The sequence below is a fragment of the Neoarius graeffei genome, chromosome 16 (genome assembly GCF_027579695.1).
Source record: "Neoarius graeffei isolate fNeoGra1 chromosome 16, fNeoGra1.pri, whole genome shotgun sequence".
Classification (NCBI taxonomy): domain Eukaryota; kingdom Metazoa; phylum Chordata; class Actinopteri; order Siluriformes; family Ariidae; genus Neoarius; species Neoarius graeffei.
The window spans coordinates 49,891,728-49,912,849 of NC_083584.1; the positions used below are offsets into that span (position 1 = coordinate 49,891,728).

Sequence of the window (21,122 nt, forward strand, 5' to 3'; positions counted from 1 at the left end):
AAATAAGGTGAGATTACGCTTTATGCTTGATTTCTAGAACAGCACATCCAGCTGGTTTAAAAAAAAACAAACTACACTGATAAACAAAAGCACTGAACCGTTTCAGAAGAGTTCAACTGAGTTTATTTTCGAGGCCATGCATTAAACTGCGCACTCTGACATCTGCTCATTATCCAACAATGCAATCATGTGGCAGCAGCACAATCAATAAGATCACGGAGAGAGAGAGAGAGCGCTCAAGCGCTTCCGTTAATGTTCAAATCAAACCTCAGATTGGGGGGAAAATCTCAGTGATCTTGACTGTGGCATGGGTTTTGGTGCCAGGTTTGAATATTTTGGAAATATCGAGTTTACGCAAATTAGCATGGAAAAAAAAAACACACAAAACATCCAGTGAGCAGCGTTTCTGTGGCAGGAAACATCTTGTTGATGAGAGAGGTCAGAGGAGAATGGCCAGACTGGCTCAAGGTGTTAGGGTTTTGCTGGGATTCGAACCTGGTTCGTTGGTGTGATAATCCAGCAAACCCCCACTAGGCCACCAGGGGGATGACTCAAGTGCAGAGGCGTGAGGAAGAAGTAGAAAAGTATCAAAAAGTTTATTTACAATATTTACAGTCCAAACAAAAATACAATCCAAAAAACGCTCAGAAGATGAAGGAAAAAATAAAATATCCAAAAGGTCAAAGTTAAATACAAAAGCAAAAAACCAGAAAAGAAAAGGCAAAATACCAACGCTCAGAAGATCAAAAAACAATAAACACAAAGTCCAAAAAGTCCAAAAAGAAAAGCAAAGTGCAAAACCAAAGAGACAACGGCAAGGAACACAGAACAGAGGTAACTGGAGCTAAACATAACAGCACAAAGACTCCGTGACAAGAGGACTGAACTCAGGGGTATAAATACACAAACTAAAATAGGCCACAGGTGACACTAATGAGGACTAGGCGGGGCACAAGACACATGGAAAACAACAAACATAAAACACAGAAACAGTGGCGGCCTCTAGAGGCCAAAACAAACATGACAAGAAAATGAAATAACAGCGGCCTCTAGAGGCCAAAACAGTCCCAGTCCTAACAGGACCCCCCCCCCAGGAGCGTCTCCTGACGTTCCCAGGGCGATCCGGATGGGCCGAATGGAAGTCCCGACACAGTTCTTTATCTAAGACATCCCAAGCAGGAACCCAGCAGCGCTCCTCGGGACCATAGCCCTCCCAGTCCACAAGATATTCCAGCCCGCCGCGGACCCGGCGGGAGTCAAGCAGGCGATGCACGGTGAACACAGTCTAACCCTGGAAGATGCGGGGGGGTGGGGGGTTCCTAGGGGCAGGGGCATACGTGGACGTCAGTACGGGCCGCAACAGGGAAACATGGAATGTGGGGTTGATCCTCAGAGTCCGGGGCAACTGGAGCCGGTAAGAGACAGGGTTCACCCTGCGCACCACCTTGAAGGGGCCAATGTAGCGAGGAGCAAGCTTGTGGTTCTCCACCCGCAGCGGAAGGTCCTTAGTGGACAGCCAAACCCGCTGCCCAGGGTGGAAAGCGTGGGCAGGTCTTCTATGGCGGTTGGCCTGAGTCTGGATGGTTCTGGAGGTCTGGATAAGGGTCTTCCTGACCTTGCTCCAGGTCTTGCGACACCGTCTCACATATTGGTTGACCGAGGGCACCCCCGCGTCCTCCTCCTGGTCCGGGAACAGAGGTGGCTGGAACCCGAATTGGCACTGGAATGGCGACAGCTTGGTGGCCGATGACTGCAGGGTGTTGTGGGCGTACTCTGCCCATGGCAGCCAGGTGCTCCACGATGTCGGGTTATCCATAGCCAGGCCTCGCAGGGTGGTTTCCAGGTCCTGGTTGAGCCTCTCCGTCTGACCATTGGACTGTGGGTGAAACCCAGAGGAGAGGCTGGCAGTGGCTCCGATGACCTTGCAGAACCCGTGCCACACTCGGGAGGAGAACTGGGGCCCTCGGTCCAGACGATGTCCTGTGGGAGACCAAAGACTCGGAAGACATGATTAAAAATATGTTTGGCCGTTTCAAGAGCAGAAGGGAGTTTGCACAGTGGTATGAAGCGGCAGGCCTTCGAGAATCTGTCGACTATAACCAAAATGACAGTGTTACCTTGAGACTCAGGGAGACCCGTGATGAAGTCGACTGCCACGTGGGACCAGGGACGCCGGGGAATGGTCAGAGGATGCAGGAGACCCTGGGGACGCTGTCGCGGGTTCTTGGTTCTGGTGCAGACCTCACAGGACAGGACAAATGACCTTACTTCCTTCTCCATGTTAGGCCACCAGAAGCGTCTTTTCAGGAAGTCCAGGGTCCTCCGAGCTCCCGGGTGGGCGGTGAGAGGGGAAGAGTGACCCCACTGGAGAACCTTGGCCCGGGCTTGATGTGGGACGTACAAGAGGCCCGGTGGCCCCGTCCCAGGACCGGGGTCCTGGCATTGGGCTCGTCGGACGGCCTCCTCAATACCCCAGCGGACAGGGGCCACAATCTGGGACACAGGGATAATAGGCCCGACTTCACTCCCCCTGTTAGTGGCAGAGAACAGCCTGGACAGTGCGTCAGGTTTGGTGTTCTTGGAGCCGGGGCGGCACGAGAGGGTGAAGTCAAACCGACTGAAAAACAGGGCCCACCTAGCCTGTCGTGGGTTCAGTCTCTTGGCTTGCTGGAGGTACTCCAGGTTCTTGTGGTCAGTCCAAACCAGGAATGGATGTTGCGCTCCCTCCAGCCAGTGCCTCCACTCCTCAAGGGCCAATTTGACCGCTAGCAGTTCTCGATCCCCCACATCGTACCGGGACTCCGCAGGACTCAGGCGGTGGGAGAAGTAAGCGCAGGGGTGCAGCTTTCCTTCCGAATGTTGAGAGAGCACCGCGCCAACACCACCATCCGAGGCGTCCACCTCCACGATGAATGGTTGGGAGGTGTCCGGGAGGACCAGAATGGGTGCCGTGCAGAAGCAGTCCTTGAGGTCTTTGAACGCCTTTTCCGCCTGAGGAGACCAGACGTAAGATCCACCTGTCCCTTTGGTGAGGTCCGACATGGGTGCTGCTACAGAACTAAAGTTCCTGATAAACTTGCGGTAGAAGTTAGCAAATCCTAAGAACCGCTGAACCTCCTTAACGGACTTGGGAGTGGGCCAGTCCCGGACGGCCAGGGTCTCGGCTGGGTCCATTTGGAGTTGGCCTGTCCGTACAATAAAACCCAGAAAGGAGACCTCGGGAACATGAAATTCGCATTTCTGGGCCTTGGCGAACAGATTGTTCTGTAGCAGCCTCTGGAGAACCTGGCGGACATGGTGGTGGTGCTCCTGCACGGTCTTGGAAAAGATAAGGATGTCGTCGAGGTAGACAAAAACGTACAGGTTAATCATGTCCCTCAAGACGTCGTTGATTAGGGCCTGAAAAACAGCTGGTGTGTTGGTGAGTCCGAAGGGCATCACCTGCTATTCGTAGTGCCCAGACGGGGTGTTAAAGGCAGTCTTCCACTCGTCTCCCTGTCAGATACGGATGAGGTGGTATGCGTTCCATAGGTCCAACTTGGTGAAGACGGTGGCGCCTTGGAGCAGGTCGAATGCTGTGGACATAAGCGGAAGGGGATATCGGTAGCGCACAGTGATCTTGTTCAGGCCCCTGTAGTCAATACATGGTCGGAGCCCCCCATCCTTCTTGCCGACAAAGAAGAAGCCGGCACCAGCAGGTGAGGTGGAGGGTCGAATGAACCCAGAGACCAGGGCGTCTTTGAGGTATTCCTCCATGGCCTTGCATTCTAGCTGAGAGAGGGAAAGCAGTCTGCCACGAGGAGGGGTAGTCCCAGGGAGCAAGTCGATGGCACAGTCGTAGGCTCGGTGCGGAGGAAGAACGGCGGCCCTGCTCTTGCTGAATACCTCCTTCAAATCCCAGTACTCTGTGGGAACTTGAGATAGCTCAGTGAGATCAGGGGGCTCGGCAGGAGACACAGGAGAGCTAGAGAGCAGACAAGAGGCATGGCACGCAGGGCCCCATTCCACAACCTGGCTAGTGACCCAGTCTATACGAGGGTTGTGGCGGGTAAGCCAAGGAAGACCTAGAATAACTGGGAACTCAGGTGAAGGAATCAGGTGCAGGGATATTTCTTCCTTGTGACCTTGAGACTGGAAGAAGACTGGAGAAGTAACTTGGGTGACTCTTCCATCACCTAACGCTTGGCCATCGAGGGCAGACACAGACAGTGGGACTTCAAGAGGTGCAGTCGGGACATTGATACTTTGGGCAAAGTGAATATCCATAAAGTTCCCAGCCGCCCCTGAGTCTAACAAAGCTTGACAAGAGTGGACAGACTCACCCCAGGAGATGGAGACCGGGATGTAGATTCCTTGGCCAGGGAGTCCGGGAGAGAGGGTAGGCCCCGTCACAACCCTCCCTCGGCTGGACAGGGCGGTCCTTTTCCCGAGAGTTCGGGACATGATGCTCGGAAGTGACCAGGCTTGCCACAGTAGATGCAGCACTTGTCCCTCCTTCTGCGCTCCCTCTCAGATGCGGAGAGGCGAGTACGACCCACTTGCATGGGTTCTGGACAGTCACTGGAGGAGGTAGATGGGCTCCAGGTAGAGGTAGGGAGGCTGGGGGGGCTCAGGACTTGGCGGCGTTCTCTCATCCTGTTGTCCAGACGAGTAGAATGTGAGATGAGAGTTTCGAGGTCACTTGGGCATCCAATAGAGGCCAGGCCGTCCTTGATGGGGTCAGACAGACCATGGTGGAAGGCTGACACCAGGGCAGTCTCGTTCCATCCACTTACTGCTGCGAGCGTCCAGAACGAGATGGTGTAATCTGCGACGCTTCCTCCTTGCCGGATGGACATGAGCTTTCTGGCTGCGTCGGTACTGATGTCCACCTGGTCGAAGACCCGAAGCATCTCTTCAGTAAATAGTTCAAAATCAGAGCACTCGGGTCCCCGTCTCTGCCAGATAGCTGTTGCCCAAGCTCGTGCCTTACCAGCTAACAAGGTTATCACAAAGGCGATCTTGCGGCGATCCCTCGTGTAGGTGGTAGGCTGGAGCTCAAAGGTGAGTTGGCACTGAGTAAGGAACTCCCGGCACTCACCGTGCTTGCCGTCATACCTCTGTGGTGCAGGAAGGCTGGGTTTGCGAGGTGAAGGAGACAGTGTGGCGGGAGGTACTGGAGCAGGAACAGGAGCTGGATCAGGAGATGCAGGCAGAGGTGTCAGCTGTGCCAGGGTTTTCCCAATTTGCTGAAGCAGTACCTCGTGGCGAGCAAGGGCCTCACGTTGGCTTGTGAGCGTTCGCCCATGAGTGTCCATGGTCGCTCTGAAGCGTGTCAAAACTGCCATAATTCCCTGAAGGTTGGCCAGGTAGACAGTAGAAGCAGCCTCTGCTGAGTTGGTCATGACGGAGTCTTTCTGTTAGGGTTTTGCTGGGATTCGAACCTGGTTCGTTGGTGTGATAATCCAGCAAACCCCCACTAGGCCACCAGGGGGATGACTCAAGTGCAGAGGCGTGAGGCAGAAGTAGAAAAGTATCAAAAAGTTTATTTACAATATTTACAGTCCAAACAAAAATACAATCCAAAAACGCTCAGAAGATGAAGGGAAAAATAAAATATCCAAAAGGTCAAAGTTAAATACAAAAGCAAAAAACTAGAAAAGAAAAGGCAAAATACCAACGCTCAGAAGATCAAAAAACAATAAACACAAAGTCCAAAAAGTCCAAAAAGAAAAGCAAAGTGCAAAACCAAAGAGACAACGGCAAGGAACACAGAACAGAGGTAACTGGAGCTAAACATAACAGCACAAAGACTCCGTGACAAGAGGACTGAACTCAGGGGTATAAATACACAAACTAAAATAGGCCACAGGTGACACTAATGAGGACTAGGCAGGGCACAAGACGCATGGAAAACAACAAACATAAAACACAGAAACAGTGGCGGCCTCTAGAGGCCAAAACAAACATGACAAGAAAATGAAATAACAGCGGCCTCTAGAGGCCAAAACAGTCCCAGTCCTAACACAAGGAAGGCTATGGTAACTCATAACCACTCTGTACAGCCATGGTGAGCAGAAAAGCATCTCAAAACATGTCAAACTTTAAAGCGGATGAGCCACAACGACACAAGACCACGTCGGGTTCCGCTCCTCTCAGCTAAGAAGAGAAATCTGAGGCTATAGGGCGCACAGATTCACCCAAAACTGAACAGATGAAGACTGCCTGTAATTTCTCAATATAATTTTACTGCCTTGCGCAGAACGTCTGTCCTGCGGGTCGCCAAATGCAACGAAAAGTTAACCATCAACCCATGATCCGGTACTGATCCGAGACACAGGGGCTGGAAGCCTACGCTCGAGGATACCAAACACGACAAAGCTGCAAACTGTCCGAGAGAAATCCTATGCAGCTGAAAAATTCTGGCCTCTTGTTTAGCCACAGTGCTAGCCTACGTCGGAGTCATCATCTCAAACACTGCTGACTGTTATGGAACTTGGTCAAGCCCTTCAACAAGTTCCCTCCATGACTCATACCCCTTTTCCACCAAATCAGTTCCAGGGCTGGGTCGGGGCCAGTGCTGGTTCACAACTCGTCCAACTTGCGAGCCAGCTGAGAACCAGTTTGCTTTTCCATAGCTCGGGGTGCTAAGGGGAGCCACGTCATTACATCGCTGCGTTTGCATAAACCTTGGCGCGAACATCGAAGCAACAACAACACGGAGAAGAAGCAGCAGCAGTAACAGCAACGATAATGGATGACTTCACGTTTGTACAGCTGCTGCTTCTGGCTTTACGGTGCTTCATTGGGATCAGAAAACGGCAGATATGTTGATCGACAGGTTTTGAGTGGACGGCGATTACGTTCTAGGAGACAGGTAATAACCTAATAACGTTTTGATTCTTACTTACACTGAATGTGAGATGGTTATGTTAGCCTTTGTTATGAGCTAACGTTAGCCGGTGTTATGTCAGCTTTGGCGGTCTTGCTATTGTTGTTGGTCTTAACAACTCTGCCCCCCCGCTCACGTAAGCGGTTCTTTCCTCTGGCCCAGCAGAGAGTTGGTGCTAGCCTGGAACCAGTTTTTCTGGCCCCAGAGTCAGTTCTTTGTCAGTGGAAACAGAAAACCCGGTTCCAAACTAAGCACTGGCCCCAAACTAGCCCTGGAACTGCTTTGGTGGAAAAGGGGCAATATAGGATCTAATCACAAGAAGGATGGGTTATGTTTGGAGATGTTTCAAGTTTTTTTCTGTTGTCTGTGACCACTTGTGATGGTGTTTTGTGACAAAGAAGAGTTGCCACATTTGCAAAAAACAATTCCATAGCACGTAAATGAAAGCCCCAGCTGACTACACAGCATTTCCTAATTAAACCATCAGATGCTCAGATAGGTCAAAGAAAGGTGCGATACCCAACACTGTCCATGGAAGAGAACAGGAACTGAAGTAAAGCGTGGGCTATAGACGCAAATGTCCTTCGTGCCTAGCTGGAGCGTGAGGGCTTTTCAGCGAGCTCGAATGAATCTGATCACAGTTAGGGATGATGACTTTCCACAACCACGGAAAAATCGCAGAATCGCTTGTCCAAACCGGAACTGTCGTTCCGAAACGGAAAACAGGCTTTTGTCAGCATCCAGTTTCAAAACCTGAGAAATTCAATCCATGCAGTAATACAGTGAGGTTTTGTTTTTGGGTTTTTTTCCCCTCTTGAATCTCGGTGTAAACAGGGTAGTCATCAAATGATCAACATCCCACCATGTCGTAAATGACGCAAGGGCTTATGATCAGCGTGCACGTTAAGGCATCTCAATTACATGAAACCTGCGACGGATAACGTCGTAGGCGCCCAAATTAAGGTCAAGCGCCCAAAATATGCTCCCAAAAGTAAAAAAACCAAAAAACAAAAATGTTGATTAAATAAACTTGGCTGCATAAAATCCAATGTCTTGACTTTCTTCTTTCAAAACACCGAAAATTACATGTATTTCTCGTAATTGATGCGAAATCCGCACCGTTCCGGGTTCGTTGAACTAGCTGTAAGTCTCGCGCAGAGCACGAATTCTCCCTCAACGGCGATCGGCACACCATGATTTCGTGGAGGAGCGAGACTTGTGTACCAATGACCAGAGCGGGATTTCCACATTAGGTAAATCTTCTTTCGTATTTTTTATGGCGATTGGCAAACTGCTTTTAGCTGCATTACTGCCACCTTCTGGACTGGAGTGTGAACCAGAACGTTTACTACCCTATTGTGCTAAATTCTCCTAATAATTCCTGTATCATTTAAAAACCTCATAAATAGCCCTATATCTGACCTCAACTGCAACATCTCTCCGATACCGAGCGTCATATGATTTAAAGCCTCGGTCACAACCGGCCGTACGTGCTCCTACGGCCGGTCTACATGCAAAAAAACGCAAGAAACGCATGGAGGGCGCACGTGTGACGTGCTGATTTTCGAGCCGTAGACTGGCCGCAGAGGTTCTTTGTCATGTCAAACAAACTCTACGGGCGCTTAGGTTTTTTTCAGGTTGCAAGACAAACTTACGGCCAACGTGCGTCTTTCTCCATGAACAAAAAAAAGCAGCGATTTGGGAAACGCCAAAAATCGCACGGCCAAAAAAATCGTACGTCCGGTTGTGACCTAGGCTTAAATCAGGTAAAAGGCTGAATAAAAGAGAGCTATTCAGGACACAACTGTGTGTATTTAAGATACAGCTTGCATCTTAAATCCACACAGTTGTGTAAGTGTGGGTGGAATCAGTGACTTGGCGCTTGGTCCTCTTGCTGATGATAGTCTTAGACACTGGCCTTTCGTTTAAACTAAGATCTTTTACCCGACAACATACTGTGAATCGCGCTGCCAATTCTTATGATGTGACTGAAAAACCTTTTGTGTCGCAGGTCGGCTACAGGTTCGTCACTTTAATGGCAACAGTGCAGAACTTGCGTTTTCATTCACAGGCTCCAACACATCTTTTAAATACTAACTAACTGTATTCTAATTATTTTTGTCATACGTCAAGAGGGATTAACGCTGTAGACATTTTGCAATAAAGGTAAAAATAACATCCATAGATTTCTTTATTTATTCATAACTTTGTAGCTCAAAAAGCAGCAGCAGCAGGTTTAAACACAGAGCACTGGGAAAACAGCACTTTGTGCGTGCAGAAAAGCCCAAATTACCCCGGATCACGACGGAAAAAGCCCAAATTCAGAAATACAGGGTGTAGCCCAAATTATGTAACTGAAAGGCCTGACGCTGATTGGATAAAGATTTCTGGGGATTATAAGCAGGAACATCTCACCCTGGAAAATACAAAGCAGCTCACAATGTTGATACTGAGGCTTGGTTTGGGTGAATCCTGCTGAAGCGCACTCCCGTCTGCGTCTTCATCAGTTCATGTTCAATGCTATTTCCATGAATAGTTTGTGAATTGATGGTGACGTTTCATCATGCACATTAACAGGGCTTGACATTACAGCGGGCGCGTGTGTAAAAAAACCACGCTGTACTCATCGAAATCAGAGAAATGGCGATCAAATATCTTGGTAAAATAAATATCTGTGCTGAATCTTCATTTCATTCTGACATTCAATGTATTTTTCTTTTGTATGGTTCGCGTTAACCATCACGAATGTCATAAAATATTTGGCGGGAATTTTACGACAGTGCCGAACTCACTTACGGTTCGTTTCCATTCAGGGGACTCCATGACATTAGGGGGCGCTATGGAGTTCCTGAGCCAAATCTCTGTGGCTGAGTAGCAGTTACAATGACTGATGTGTGTACCAAATTTTGTTCGTTTTGAACCATGGAAACCAGCTCAAAAAAGGCCAAATGAGGCAGGAAAAAAAGGGAAGAATAATAATAATCCTTCCAAATACAATAGGGCTTTGCACCTACCTCGGTGCTCGGGCCCTCATAAAATAAGCCAGAGGATATACGAACAATATCGCTCGAGTAGTATGTGTGCACGGCTCGAAATTCACGGTGGTCCGGTTGCCCGAGGCGACTTAATTTGTCATTTGGTGGGTAATTCCTGTCACTAGGCAGCCTGGCTGGCTAGTTGAAAATAAAAAAATATATATGAAGCAAAGATTCAGACACACCATCAACTAAAGCCGCCACATATTAAGCGTGTGCCGTGTCTGTGTTCATCGATGTGTTTATCAGCAGGACGGAAAATACCGAAGAATTCCGAATCTTATCGTGTACGAGTCAGGCTGTTGGTTTTTTCACTACTGCGCATGCACATAACGCATCTCGTTGAACATCGCGGTAATCACGTTATCAAATTCAATAGATGTGGCCACATTATCGCCCGTTTAAACACGTGTTTTTGTTGTTGTTTACATCTACATCTGCCAAAGCTACGTTGCGATGTGGAATTTTCTGAAAGGTGTACAGAAACCGCCAGAGACGGGGACAAAGCAACCTCGGTCTGAAGAGGAGAAAAAGGCCGCCGATAAAGCGTACGAGAAGGAGAAACGACAAAGGACTTATAAGCAAACGTGGGAGCAGGGTAGACTTTTTATGGAATTTTTTTTGTTCAAGTTGATTCCTAGTCAATATGAAGCTCCTAATGCTTTCTCTCTCATAAATGGTTAAATACAGAAAGCATGTTGGACATATTTCGGGTGCTATAGTCATGATAGTAAGTATATTTGCTTTCAATACTCATACACCAAGTTGCCAAGATTTCCAATATATTATTATTTGTTGATATTATATTATGGTGCTCTGTGTTGTTCTCATTTATGTATTTAACAACAGTATCAAAATACTCGGGTCTTGAAATAAATGCACATTAGTCATGAGCAATGGTAACTACTCTCTTTTGTGTTATTTTTGACAGAAGTAAAATTCATACATGAACAAATTTTGGCTAGTTGATTTTCTGTTTGGCGAGTTACTTTGGAAGGGAACTAGTCTGGCTGGCTGGTGAAAAAAATATATGAATTTCTAGGCCTGTGTGTGTGTGTGTGTGTGTGTGTGTGTGTGTGTGTGTGTGTGTGTGGTGGTGGAAGTGAAGTATATATGTGCCTTTCGTTCAGAGTCATAGAAAAAAATATATATACCTGCAGACTAAGAACTTAACCAGTGTGGCGAGGCAGTTCCTAACCATCGCTAGTGGTCCGATTGTCAGGATCTGAAGTGGACAATGCTAAACACAGGGTCTGTGATCTGATCACTGGAGACCGATGTTAATACCAAGTGTGAACAGAGTGCCCGTCTCCTCGATATATGGTCTTGGTTTGAACAGGCTGACATGCAGCTCCGATTTATGAGCGCTGTTCCCGTACAAGCCGTTCTGTGACTCATTCATTTGCCAGCTACTTAACTGATTAAGATCTCAGGCTCTGAATGAGGGTGGGGGGGGAATCAATGTAAATGTAGAGTGGTTCTGTCTTTGCCAAACACGCCCAGCGTGTATCAGGCTCTCGATTTATCCGGACAGTGCCAAGGATTAACACTGGCAGCACTGAGAATGGTTCTTTGTAATTACGGATATCCGGCTTTCTACTTTTTTGTCTTTTCTACAGACTGGAAGTCAATACCAGGAAAACCATCTCAAGAAAAATACAATAAATCAGAATAGAGAGGAAAGGAAAGCGCAATGCTGCTCATGTTACAGAACGACAGATGGTTAATTAAATATTGTTGAAACTTTAAAGTGCATATCACGGGTAAATTCAGGAGCGAGATCAATGCAATTCTATTTTATATTAAACTTTGGTCAAATATCTGTCACATTCTGCGCAGTTTTTTTTACCTTGCGCAATACTAGAAAAATTCAGTTGAAATCAAGCCATTTGAGGCGAATTGGTCCGCCTCTGAAAAAACTTGGCATTTGGATTTCCCGGCAAACACTGATTTTCGTGACGTCGCGTGCGGGACGCCTCCCTCTGAATCCTACGTCAGCGCTGGTTTGTTTATGAGAAAACGACCTGGTGGTTTTCTGCAAATTTCTTCAACGTTATCGTGTAATTATTAAAATGGTTAACAGATGTATCGTAGGAGGGTGTAGTAACACCAATCTTGATGGGATTAGTACTCATCGTTTCCCAAAAGACCGGACAACGAGAGAGAAATGGGAGCGCTTGGTCTACACAGGCTGTGCACTGAAACCGTGCAAAGCTCTCGCAGCCTGCTGGCGTTTCCGCAGGTGACGTCACGAATCTGGCTCCAGACTCCCTTGGGATTTTTCCACACGCATTTTGTTATTTTATTTTTTTCTGCTGTAGACAGATGGCCTTGTGCAAAATTACCCTTCTGGATGAGTGTGTAAAGGGACATACTTTCATATTAAAAAAAAAAAAAAAACCCACAAAATTGGTCCAGAATATGCCCTTTAAGTTGTGGGTCAACCAACGCATTTATTTACATCTAGTCAAGAGATGGACTTCTGGTAGGGGTTTTTTTGTCCCTCATGCCCCTTTTCCACCAAAGCAGTCCCAGGGCTGGTTCGGGGCCAGTGCTTAGTCTGGAACCGGGTTTTCTGTTTCCACTGACAAAGAACTGGCTCTGGGGCCAGAAAAACCGGTTCCAGGCTAGCACCAACTCTCTGCTGGGCCAGAGGAAAGAACCGCTTACGTCAGCCGGGGGGGCGGAGTTGTTAAGACCAACAATAATAAGACCGCGAAAGATCGCCATTTTTAAGCGACGAGAAGCTGCAGCTGTACAAACGCGAAGTCATCCATTATTATTATTGTTGTTGTTGCTGCTGCTTCTTCCGTGTTGTTTTCGCTTCGATGTTCGCGCCAAGGTTTATGCAAACGAAGCAACGTAACTGACGTATACAGCGACGTAATGACGTGTCTTCCCTTAGCACCGCGAGCTATGGAAAAGCAAACTGGTTCTCAGCTGGCTCGCAAGTTGAACGAGTTGTGAACCAGCACCAGCCCCGAACCAGCCCTGGAACTGATTTGGTGGAAAAGGGGCATCAGTGTGGCCAAGAAGCTCCTACTTTAACAGAATGAGTGCGTCTGACTGACGCCTTTGAAGACTGTAATCTTTCAGGCCAGACTTCTAGAGTATCTGAGGCTGAGACGAGAATGCCATAAATCTCAAATGCTTTCACCCTCAATCCAATCACTATCTACTGAAATTCTGTAACTGATATCTCAGTGGTTAAAGCACTGAACTACTGATCAGAAGGTTGTCGGTTCAAATCCCATCACCACCAAGCTCTCAACTCAGCTGCCTCACATGTAATTTGGATAATATATAAAAGCATCAGCTGTTTTTTCTGCAAGTAAATAATAATATTTAAATAATATTGGCTGGCTTTTTTCGTGGTAGATCAGATATACTCCATTCAGCCAGCATGATACCGAACGAGTCGAACATATGTTCAATATCATGCTAGCTGAATGGAATATATCTGATATACAGTACCACGAGAAAAGCCAGCCAATTATTATTATTATACAGACACATTCAATGGAACAATTATAGATTTTACAAAAAGTTAAGAACAGTGGGGTAACTTACCAGTATTGAATGCTGATTCTGATCTAATGTAATTCAATGTTCTGTCAATCCAATGTACAAAGTCAAAGTTCTAACAATAAAAATGGTACAAGTCCAAAAAGCCTGAACATCAACCCGACTTGTATACAAGCTATACACACGTAGACAGTTCAAGTTCACACTCAGTGCGTTTACATGCACATAGACAAAATCGATTTTCTGCCGTAGCTCGACTGAAATCGAAGTTCTAAATGCCATGGAAACACCTTAGCTCGGCTGAAATCGAACCGAACTGGATTTCTCGTAATCGAGCTACGCGACCTAGATTATGCGATTGTAGCCGAGCTACTTAGTGCATGTAAACCCTATCGAGCTACGTACTTCAGCACTGCCCCTTCCGGAAGTGACGAGTGACGAGACCACAAGCGGGAAACACAACAGCCTCGGTCGGCATGACAACAGTAGTAGTAACAAGCAACAGAAGAGGTCAGGAGGAACAAGGAGAACGAACGTCGTCGTTCTTCTTGTGAACACGGAACTGATAACTTTGTTTATACTCTTGAATAGCTCTTCATGACGACAACCGGAAGTGTACCAACACGATGGGGCGTGTAGCGCCACCTGTGGCTCGGGTGCACAATGTACCTCACACAATAGCTCGATTTGCTTGTGTGCATGTAGGATTGGATTTCTCTGGCACCCCTGCTGGGACTCTTAGCTCGATTACTGACAGCAGCTCGATTTGGATGTGCATGTAAACGCACTGAGTGACTTTTGGTCAGAGTTAATTGTTACATTGCAGTTGTTCAAAACAATAGGGCTTTGCTGAGTGAAGCCCACGAGTGAAGTCCTCTTGTAAAAGTCTCCGTCACTTTTCCTCACCTCCAAGTTTTGGTAGCCTTTAGGGAGTTCAGCGCATTTCAAAATAGATCTTCTGCTTTTAATCTTCCACTTTAAATGAAGCAAACCTCGCAGCCATGTTCGTGTACAAACCGTCACAGTCACTTGCTAATGCGGAAGTTTTACGTCTCTGATGTGTCTCTTTTCCAGTTTTTCCATTTCTTTAATGCAATGGATTAAATGTGTGAAGAATATCCAGTCAAGTTTTTGTAGCCTTTCGAGTGTTCAGTGCGTCTTTCTCTTTTAAATCTTCCACTTTTAATGAAGCAAACCTCACGGCCATGTTCGTTTACAAACTGCTACGGTCACTCGCTAGCGTGGAGGTTTTACATCTCCGACGTGCCGCTTTTCCAGTTTTTCGATGTCCGTTGGTATGTTTTTCTCTTGTAAATATGCATGAAGAATATATAATGAAGTTTTGGTAGCCTTGCAGGTGTTCAGCACGTCTTTAGTTTCAGTTTATTTATTTCGTGCTTAAACCGAGCACTGAATTAACCTCATTTTCTCTCTTTCCCGACCGACAAAGAAATGATTGTGCACATGCACAGCAGAAAAGTTGTCACTGGAGCTTCACATGAGCGCCGATGTGAGACGTCGTGTTGTCTTGACAATGTGCAATGTTATAACAATATTGGATACTCATTCTCCATTGGAGAATGAGTATGCAATATTCTACATGGAGGATAAACGATATGATAATATTGCATGCCATCAATAAACCCACTAGAAGGGAACTGGACAAGTTTTTATCCTATGGAAAGTGGCCCGTATGTACAATTTAATAATAATTATATATGTTATTTACCAGCTGGGAGGTCCGTATCGTGAAATACCGTGACTGAGGTCTTGAAAGTACTGAGCGAGGCCCTCTGGGCCGAGGTCAGTATTCAAGACCGAGGTCACGGTATTTCACCATACGGAACGACCTTAAGCTGGTAAATAATATATTTATTTTTTTCTTTACCAAATTCTAACAGAAAACGAGAGCGCCTGAAAGGGAAAACCGAGCCGAGCCGCCATTTTGAATCCTCATTCACGGCTGTAATGCAAATGGCTTCCTCCTCGGTATACAAGTGCACTTCCATGGCAGGAAAAAAAAACTACATTTTGCCGCCTATGTAGTCCCCCATTTATACAAAATTGAGTCATTCAGGATTCAGCCATGTTTTTGCTCGGCGTTAGCAACAGTTACAGGTTTTTAGCTTTCTCCTGAAATGTGTTATTTTATTTCTTCTTCCTCAGGGTAGTAAAACTCGCTTTCACTGTGAACACTGTTGTTATCGCTATCCATGATGTAAAATTTATGCTATTATGCTGAGAAATACTGGCAAAAATTTATAAGATTTTGATAAAAATATTATAAATAAATCTTATAAAAAAGATAAATGTTGACAAAAATTGCTACTCTGTTTGTTGTTGTGAACGAGCGAGTCGCCAGAGGTCCATAACCGGGGTCCGTATCGTAGGATACAGACCCACTCATCAGCCAATCGGAGCGCAGGATTTGGACCGCGAAAAAAATAAATGCATGTATTTATTATTTTGAAAACCCACCAGCCGCCTGATCTGGCACATTTTCATTGTGCGACAGTAATGATGTAAATACCAGCACGACGGACTAGCGTCCAAAAGCGTTTTCTTCATGTAACCAATGGTTCGAAGTCGTACGGAATGATCTCCATCACTGATGAAGCTGGCAAATCTTGAAATTAATCTATATTGGAATGATATGGCGATCTGGACGCTGCGTAAACAGTTTTCAAATGACTTCACGTTTGAAGTCTCACGAAGATCGTGCGGATAAGCGACGCCTGCCATGGACCAAACGAACTACATTCAACATGGCTGCTTCTTCTTTTGGCTGCTCCCGATTAGGGGTCGCCACAGCGGATCTTTCATCTCCGTTGCTCCCTGTCTTCCGCATCCTTCTCTACCACTTTCATGTCCTCTCTCACCACATCCATGTATCTCCTCTTTGGCCTTCGTCGTTTTCATTTGCCTGGCAGCTCCATCCTCAACATTCTCCTTCCAACATGCTCTGCATCTCTTCTCAGGATGTGCCCATACCATCTCAGTCTCATCTCTCTTAGCTTCATTCCCAAGCTCTCCACATGTGCCATCCCTCTGACGTGCTCGTTCCTTATCCTGTCCAACCTCCCATCGCAAATCTTAACATCCTCAACTCCGCCACCTCCAACTTTGCCTCCTGTCTCTTCGTTAAGGGTACGGTCTCCAATCCATACATCACAGCTGGTCTCACTACTGTCTTATACATCTTACCTTTCACTTTTGCTGGGACTTTCCGATCACAAATGACTCCCGAAATCCTTCTCCAACTGCTCCACCCTGCCTGCACTCTCTCTTACCCCTTTTCCACCAAATCAGTTCCAGGGCTGGTTCGGGGCTGGTGCTGGTTCACAACTCGTTCAACTTGCGAGCCAGCTGAGAACCAGTTTGCTTTTCTATAGCTCGCGGTGCTAAGCGGAGCCACGTCATTGCGTCGCTGTATACGTCATTACATCGCTGTATACGTCAGTTACGTCGCTACGTTTGCATAAACCTTGGCGTGAATATCAAAGCAAAAACAACATGGAAGAAGCAGCAGTGGCAACAACAACAATAATAATAATGGATGACTTCGCGTTTGTACAGCTGCTGCCTCTCGTCGCTTAAAAATGGCGATCTTTCGCGGTCTTGTTATTGTTGTTGGTCTTAACAACTCCGCCCCCGCTGACGTAAGCGGTTCTTTCCTCTGGCCCAGCAGAGAGTTGGTGCTAGCCTGGAACCAGTTTTTCTGCCCCCAGAGCCAGTTCTTTGTCAGTGGAAACAGAAAACCCGGTTCCAAACTAAGCACTGGCCCCGAACCAGCCCTGGAACTGATTTGGTGGAAAAAGGGCATCTCTCACCTCACTATCGCAGCCCCCATTTTCCTGCACAGTTGACCCCAGGTACTTGAATTCACCAACTTTCTTTACGTCTACTCCTTGCATCTTCACTGCACTCTCATCCCCATTCTCATTCAACATGGCTAAAAACTGAAAAGGCTGATAAGTGTAATATAATATGCCAATACGAGTCATGATACAAGGTTAATAAAACCGAAAACGTAATTGAATAACACATTAATCAAGAAATAAAGCAAGTTTAAAAGTGACTTCGGTTCTCCTTTACGTGATCTCTGATCATAGTCAGTCAGGATCTTTTTCCACCCACGTTTCATCCGTGAAGCTGACGGTTCACCACTATCCTTTGGACAGTTCTTAACCCAAGTCCAGTCATTTCAACAATCTCCTTAGTTGTTTTCTTTGCTTGGTGCAGGACAATAATTTGACTCTTCTGAAACACAGTAACATCTTTTTCATGACTACGGGATACGTCTTCTGACATATTCGCTTAAGAAATGAGAAGCTACTCACTGCATCAGTGACGGTTAAAAGAATTGTTGCAGCTAAAACACATTAATCACTGCAGTAATTATCCAATTAAAGGCTCTTATGTATTTGCTTACTTAAATCCTAATGGTGACTTTTTTTTTTTGGCCAGGCAGTGTAGTAGTTAACTTCCAATTAACATCACTAACAGTTCTACTTGCGTATATAGGGATAATTTATGAGCCATGTTATGCCTATCCGCTAATTAAATATTGATTATCAATAACATTTCCTTGTTTTTCTACTACTATTTAGACCCTCGTTGCTCTATTGTTCACTGAGAGGTTAACTATTCCTTGAACTTTAAAGGATGTAAAGTAAAACAAAGGCACGTGCATTGTCCTATACGTGCTGTAGAAGTGCTCGTTTATGAACTTGTTCAACAGGTTGTCATGTACATCATTTACAGACATCACGAGCCGAAAAACACATAAACGACAGCACAGTTTACCTTTATAGAAGGTCTGTTATGGCCAATGTTGTTCAGGTCTTCGTGCACACGGTCCAGTAGCCAGAGAAGGAACTCCTGAGCATCATGCTGAGCGTTTCCCCGGTACTGCATGGCACGCTTCGCTACGGTGTTCTGTACAAGACAAATGTCACACATTACTCAGGGCCACGCCTGACAGCACAAGATCGATGTTTATTCCACAGCACACCTGGATTCTCGAATGCGATTGGTCAGAAAGTGTGCGTTATTTCTGTATAACCACACGGCTCGGACAGTCGTCCAGCTGTAACGTGAACAGCATGTTTATATTAACGCGATCGTTCTAATACGTTATCGTTTCTATACTAACAGCTCATACACAGGGAGTGGATACTCCATATAATCTAACAAAGCAGGGCTCGACGTTAACAGTAGTCCGACTGTCCGAGACAACCAAATGTTTGGTCTGGACAAGCCAAATCCGCATCGGACTGTCCGACAGGTGAATATTTGTTGAAAATCACAATTTTTATAGTAATTATTCAAGAGCTATATCAGTATAGATCCAACAAAACTAGTTCAATCCTCTCAGTGATTCGGCCAATTCAATATTTATGAAACTCCGGGGAAGCCAAGTACAGCAGGTGTGTGCGTGTGTAAAAAGAACCACGTCGTAATATCTAATTATAGATTAATAGACTCTGAATTCATCAAAATTGGATAAATGGCGATCAAATCTCTCAATAAAATAAATATCTGTACTGAATCTTAATTTCATTCAGGCATTCATTGTATTTTTCTTTTGTTAGAGATGAAAGTGGAGCAAAGAAAAAAAAAAACCTGAACTTTTGAAAGTCAAACTAAGACCCCGTCCACACGTAGCCGGGTATCTGCTAAATCGAAGATATTTTTCTATGTTTTGGCCTGTCATCCACATGAAAACACATCAAAAACGAATATTTAAAAAAACTCCGGGCAAAGTGAAGATTTTTGAAAACTCCGTGTATGCCTTTTCGTGTAGACAGAGATAACCGGAGTTTTGCGTTTTAGAACGTCACGATCTGCGCCAAAAAAATGACAACAAATCTGCCCTGACGTCAAACGTGCGACCTTCGTTTACTGCAGAAGCCAGATTAAGCATGGACTTAAGCTAGCCGCACACTACGGCGATCCACGCGGTACCGAACCGACCCATTTCAGAGCCGACTCCCGACAGGGCACGCACATATCCCCCGACTGTTGACGAGTGCAGTCGCGATTGAAGCGACACGTGACAACTTAATAGCTTTGTGATTGGCTATTGGATATAGTTACTGTTAAATCCAACACTTGAAGATGCTACAGGCTGAATTACAAATGACACAACACAGAATATGTAGCACACTATCTAGGCTGCATGAGCTATTATTCCCAACCTTAAATAGTGCACTTATATAGGGGAGTTAAAGCGATTTGGAATTCAGCCACACAACTTGAGCAGAGTGGCTTTCCAGCCCACTGTGTCTATGGATAAAGCTTCAGTCTATGGAATTACAGTATATACCTGCATTAGGTGCTACCAACACGTATTTCTCGCGCTAGAAATTGTTTAATGATGTCACGTGTTATATGCGAAAGATATGATTGGCTATTGCTAGCGACTCTCGCCGATCAGTCTGGCTCCCGATTAGTTTTTCGAATCGGCTGTGAGATGAGTCGGTACCATCGAAAACTAGTCTTTACGCCTGACTCGCGACTTCAGTTGGCTCGGTACGCTGAAAATCGGCGTAGTGTGCGGCTAGCTAAAGAGTAATGGATCGGAGTAGTGCCTTGAAAGCGTTAATTATTGTGCAGGTGCTATTTACATGTTTAATTTTAGAAGCCCAACTACTGCTCCAAGAGCACAGGCGATGTGATTAGGGGGTAGGATTTGGGGAAATGATGCCATCTACAGGTTTGGAATGCTTATGAATGTGATTGAAAACGCAGATGTTCGGTTATGTGTGGAAGGGATTTTTTTCGAAGACGAGGTGGTGTGGATAAAACATTTTTATAAACGGAGGGGGGGGAAATGTTCGGTTTTAAAAATACCCGGCTACGTGTGTACATGGCATAAGATGGGGGGGGGAACGTCCCCCAAAAATTTTTTAATAACATAACATGCAAATCCCTGCATTCTAGTGCATTTTAGTCCTTATTTTCACTAAAACAAGTTATAACTTTTAAGCCTTTTTCTTTCATGTACATTAATGATTAACATGTCAAAAATATCACATTTAATTCCCCTAGTTAATGAGTAATTTTCAGGAGTGCGTTTAGAAAACGCGGTGATTTTCCTGCTACACAGTTCATTACTTTGAAAAATATCAGACAGTTGAAGGTAAACTCAGCAAAATCCCAAAACAGTCCTGTTAAAAAGTAAAGGTCTGTTAGAGTTTCTAAAGCTTTCAGGTTTCACTGTTGGGGACGTTGAGCCTCGTTTATCAATCTTTTAGTCGAGTTGTGCGTTTGCAGAAGGGTCAGTCCATGAAATGATGTTACTTTTCATTGGTCCGGGTTTACATAATCATTTCATCTTTAATTTCCATGATTTAAAGAAATATTTAGCAGATTATCCATAAATATTGTTTGAAGAAATAAAAGAAATAAAAAAATGAAGTTTTCTCTTGAAATAAAGAAATGTGAAACATTTTCTTCCCCTGTGACTGGACACGGATGACACGTTTTTTGTGACATGGAATATTTGCTGACTTTGAGCTTAAATAAACTTTCATTACTTTCTGAGAATTTCAATAAAATTAGTTTCATGGTACTTGCAATTTAGTTTTACACTCACATAATAAAGTTAAGAAGGTTCTATAAACTATTTAGCTTCGAATTCATCCACTAAAAATAGGTTGTGAACGTAACATTGTGATGTCCTACCG

The 21,122-nt window shown here is 45.5% G+C and overlaps 1 protein-coding gene across 2 annotated transcripts in view; it reads right to left on the reverse strand.

The window, feature by feature from the left end:
* Nucleotides 1-21,122, reverse strand: part of usp31 (ubiquitin specific peptidase 31) — a 114,364-nt gene that overhangs the window by 81,105 nt on the left and 12,137 nt on the right. For both annotated transcript variants that reach the window (XM_060943117.1, XM_060943116.1), the window contains exon 2: nt 18,238-18,369. In XM_060943117.1, coding sequence (XP_060799100.1) covers nt 18,238-18,369 — 132 coding nt within the window. The remainder of the gene's footprint in view (nt 1-18,237; nt 18,370-21,122) is intronic.